Source organism: Sinocyclocheilus rhinocerous, unplaced genomic scaffold, assembly GCF_001515625.1.
Source record: "Sinocyclocheilus rhinocerous isolate Xijiao unplaced genomic scaffold, SAMN03320098_v1.1 scaffold940, whole genome shotgun sequence".
Taxonomy (NCBI): Eukaryota; Metazoa; Chordata; class Actinopteri; order Cypriniformes; family Cyprinidae; genus Sinocyclocheilus; species Sinocyclocheilus rhinocerous.
Window position 1 is genome coordinate 511,267 of NW_015670976.1, and position 4,607 is coordinate 515,873.

Here is a 4,607-nt window from a genome sequence, read left to right on the forward strand (position 1 = left end):
ATAGGGCTTTTCGCACCGCGGGAACCTTTTCATAGTACCAGAACTAATTGTGGAACTACCCACTTTTTGGCGTTTTCGCACCGCCGGAACTGGGTGCGATTTTAGTACCGGACTGCCTTTTTCGAGAACCAAATTAGCTCCTACTCCGGAGCAGGGTCTAACCAGCACAACTGGTACTTGTCGTGACGTAAGTAGACATTGATTGGCCAAACGCGTATGAAAACGCCCTCACCCGCCATGATTTAAAACGCCATGTAAACATTGTGTCAACATTGTGTCAACTTATTTCGCAAGTATGGAGAACAGCGATAGATGGACGGCCGCTGAAGTGCAGGCACTTGTAGCACTGTCAGTTGTCGTTGGAGATTCTTAGTCCTCCTTTCCGTTCTTTCAATCGCTTTACGTATACGTCGACTTTCCATGTCCATTATTGTGAAACCCGCGAGACACAACAAACACACAGCTCCGATCACAGCGTCCTCCTGTTGTTAATGTTGTTCTTTGTTTCTGTTGTTGAACGCCGCGCACAAATGACGGCTTACGTCACTTCTTAGTACACACTGTCGGTGCGAATGCAACCCTTTAAATGGTACTGGGAAATAGTTCGCGCAAAATCGTCCCAGTACTTTAGTACTGTACATTTAGTTCTGGAACTAAAGCGGTGCGAAAGTCCCTATTGCTCCATTATCAGACCCAAGCCCCTGTTTACCTGTATACTCTTGAATATAGAGCTCAATGGTGCTGATTCAAATTAAACTCATCTTTTTAACGTTTTGATCCTCATGGATTACAATTGTTCTTTTTTTCTCCGTGTCACTGATATAGCGCTCAAATTCTTTCCCGGGGAAAGTAGGTGGACCTCGCAACTTCAATGTGGGGAACTGGGAGTTATGGGGTGGAGACTCATGGGTAATTAATTCCTCAGTGTGCCAAAGTGCATGAACTATTCAACAGTTGGGGGTCATAACCCAGTAATGATGTGCTTGACGACAAGTTATCAATCTGTGCTTATCTGGCTAACTCTAACACTAATTCAGCTTAATACGACATTAACAACGACGTTGATTCAACGTTTTGTAAAACTCAATAATGAGTATGAAGAAATATCTTAACAGTTGGCTTGGCTTGGAAACCTTTGATTGGTATCGATTTTCTTCTGCCAGCAAATCTTACCCCATTCAAGCATTTGGCCAGAGCAAATGGAAATTTGAATTAGTTTACAATTCTGATGAAAAAGGCCAAACAGAACATACTAGTTCTTCAGCTGAACAAATTCTAAACTAATAAGAATCTTGTGCACAAAAAATATGCCATGGTCAAATCTCTTGATGGTGAGCGGGGCCAGATGTGCTGGCTGGAAGAGAACCAGGAGAGTTGACTAAATCTAACAATGATATTTCCGTATTCTGGTTTGGAAGAGTTTAGACAGTTCAATTTGGGGCAAATAAATCTTTGCTCTTTTCGTGGAATTTTTGTTCTAACAAACTGAGAACAACACATTTCTGTAGCTCCGTTTGTAATTAAATTGGAACTTTATGACATAAAAAATTTGATCCCCCTGCTGAGTAGTTCTGTAATGTGGTATCCCTCATACATCCCTCCCCTTCAAACACTAGACATGACCGAAGAGAAAACACTAAACACCCGTTACAGTGAACATTAGCTGATGTTTCTCGTTTAGTCAGTGTTGAAAATGCTCTCTTGTTTTTAGGCTCTAAATAGTGGATTTATGCGTTCATTTATTATGCTTACTTCATTATTTGTAACATCCATAAATGGTGTTGCAGATGTTAAATATTAAATATATGTAATTGCTTAAAATTAGGACTGTCTTGATTCAATCAATAAAACTAAAAATCTTTTATAAATGAAAATATTTCATGAATCAATTGTATGGTGGAGCTGAGATCTATGGACGAGGATAAGAACAAGAAAATAAAAAGTTATCTTAAGTAGCAATAATATTTATTTTTATTACATTGTTATTACAAATGTATTAAATACTTGTTTAGCGTAATACTTTTAGTGTTTTAAATAAATTAAAGTAGGTTAAAAATGTTTGGTTTGCTGTTATTTATTTATTTATTTTTATTTAATAAATGTGTAATCCAGGACTATTCAATTGGCGGCCCGCCAGTCATCTTCATGCACATGTGTACACTACACGCAGGTCGCACATACGCCTTCAATTGTTTTTGCACTAATTAGTTTGTCCACAAAGTGGCTACACTGGCCCGGGCCATTGTTTCACAGCCGAAAAAGAAAAGGAAGAGACGCAACAACAGCAATCTACCGGTGACCGAACATCAACAGCTTGCGTGAGGGGGTTATGAGATATCCACAACTCTAGTTTAAACGAGTATAAAGACAGTGGTATCAGTCATAACTTCTGGACAGAAAAAGCGCAGACACTAGACGAGGATGGTTAGCAAATGGAGTATAGTTTGAAAGTCTCTGTACTTGCTGTTCGTATGCTGTACGCATACGGTGAGCCGCTTCAGACAGCGCACTAGTAGCGCTTCAACAGACAAAAACACACATAATGATGATGAAATACGACGAGTGACCTCGTAAACACGGTCTTAAATAAGTTATAAGGTCCATAATGACTGTAAAGAGTTGGGAGAAAACCAGATGAGTGTAAGATCCGCGTCGTGCATCAGGTTTTAAAGAGGCAGCGCTGCTTTTAAAGTGAAACGTGCTGAAGTCTGTCACTGATGGAAATCAAAGAACAAAAGAAAAAGAGAAAGCACTTGACTGCTCTGCTCGCTGAGTAACTTTGGTAGCTTGAATAAAGATTAATCTATATAGCTTATGCATATACATTTTATAGTTTATTTGAAGATTGTTTTAAGTTCACTTTAAATATTTAAAATAATGGCTTTCAATTATACTGTGATGTTGAATGGCTATAATTAATGGCTAAAATTGAGGGAAAAATGCATTTAATAGAGACATCAGCAGCAGTATTGGTATCATTGATACTGGCCTTCATTAGTAATAGGCTACTTAGTAAAAAGATGCCATTAAACGCATATTTAAAATATACTCATTTTAACCGTTAACCGACCGTAAGAATTTTGACCGATTAATTAAATCAGTTAAATGGTTTAAAAGTCATTTATTTATTTATAAATTTTTTCAGTAATTTATCAAAATATTTTAAAAGGTTTGCTGCATGGTTAAAATTCGCTACGCGTATAAAAAAATGCGTTTTTAGAGAAAAAATAACATAGCCTAAGTCGCGTATAAGTCTCATTTTATTATTTCATTGAAAAATAGGCCTAATGCCGATGCGAAATGTTTACAAACATTATAATAAACAATGTAAACATAGCTAGGCTATTTTAGTTCCCTTCACTCCACAACAAATCCTTTCAATTTAACAGTATTTAGAAAAGAACAAGAATTAAAAATATAAGAAACTATAGCAATAGAAACGACAAGCCAAAATTAATTCATTTAGGCTAAAACGAAACTGAAACCTACGTTGGGTCTCTCATTCTACACACAATGAAATGTTTCCGTATTCACGATGTATTTGAATGCCAACATATTATTTATTATGTACTTCACTCGTGTTCCAATATCCAGGTAAAACAAAATGATTTACATCACGGCAGTACGTTGATAACGGTTAACGGCACAGATTTTACTATACATATTTAAACTGAGCAGTGTGTTTTTTTTCCATATGTTTGACTGACTGCATTTTATTATGATAATGAACAGGCTGCATTGCAGTGTTAATTTTGACAGCAAATTTTGATTTAGTTTTAGTCATAGTCTTTTGACTAAAATGCCATTTAGTTTTAGTCATATTTTAGTTCAGTGTTTCCCAACCTTTTTTTAGTCCCGGCACCCTTTGGAAATTTTAACAAACTTGTGGCACCCTACAAAATTAATTTTGTCACAATATTTGAATTTCTAACTTCGATATGATAATTTGAAAAGTATAGATATTCGGTAAAACAGGGAAGAACTGCAGAATATAATGTCATACAGATATTTTTTATATTATTAAAATATTTTGTCCATCAATGGTGATAATCAGTAGGCTCATTTCTAATGAAGAGACCAATTTATATGACAAATTTTAATGTTTATAACTAGCTATCTCACAAATTTTTGCTCACTCAGTGTTTTTTAAATTTTACAGTTGGGTAATTTTGGTGCAGTAGCACGAGATAGCTTGATTTCAAACTTTGAATTGAATAAAAAATGACAAGTAAGCAGTCAGTAATAAAATAAGAAATAAAGAAATTAATAATGATAGCACAAATAAAAAAAATAACGACAGGCCTTCGAATTAAAAATTTTTTTTTTTTTTTACCAATTATCCAAATAATGTTTAGTCCTAGAAAGCTATTATTATCAGAACACGCGAGCATAACATAGCGGTTAGCAGATCAATGAATGAGAGGGCAGCGTTACCAGAGTTGCATACCACACCATGTTACAACACAGTAGGGCTATTGCAGACAGAAACAATACTGTACTACATCGATGTTTCCTGTCGGCTCAATTTTTGAGTGGACTTTGCTGTTCCGATGAGCATGAACGATATACCAGTGGAGCGACTGAGCAGAGCACACACACGCATAGAG

General features: G+C 36.1%; 1 protein-coding gene across 3 annotated transcripts in view; it reads left to right on the forward strand.

Annotated features, from left to right (window-relative positions):
• wdr37 (WD repeat domain 37) overlaps window positions 1-4,607 on the forward strand; it is a 59,556-nt gene that overhangs the window by 22,575 nt on the left and 32,374 nt on the right. For 2 of the 3 annotated variants that reach the window (XM_016546329.1, XM_016546330.1), the window contains one exon: window positions 826-909. The exons of the other annotated variant lie outside the window; for it this stretch is intronic. In XM_016546329.1, the coding sequence (XP_016401815.1) occupies window positions 826-909 (84 nt within the window). The remainder of the gene's footprint in view (window positions 1-825; window positions 910-4,607) is intronic. 3 annotated transcript variants of the gene reach the window in all.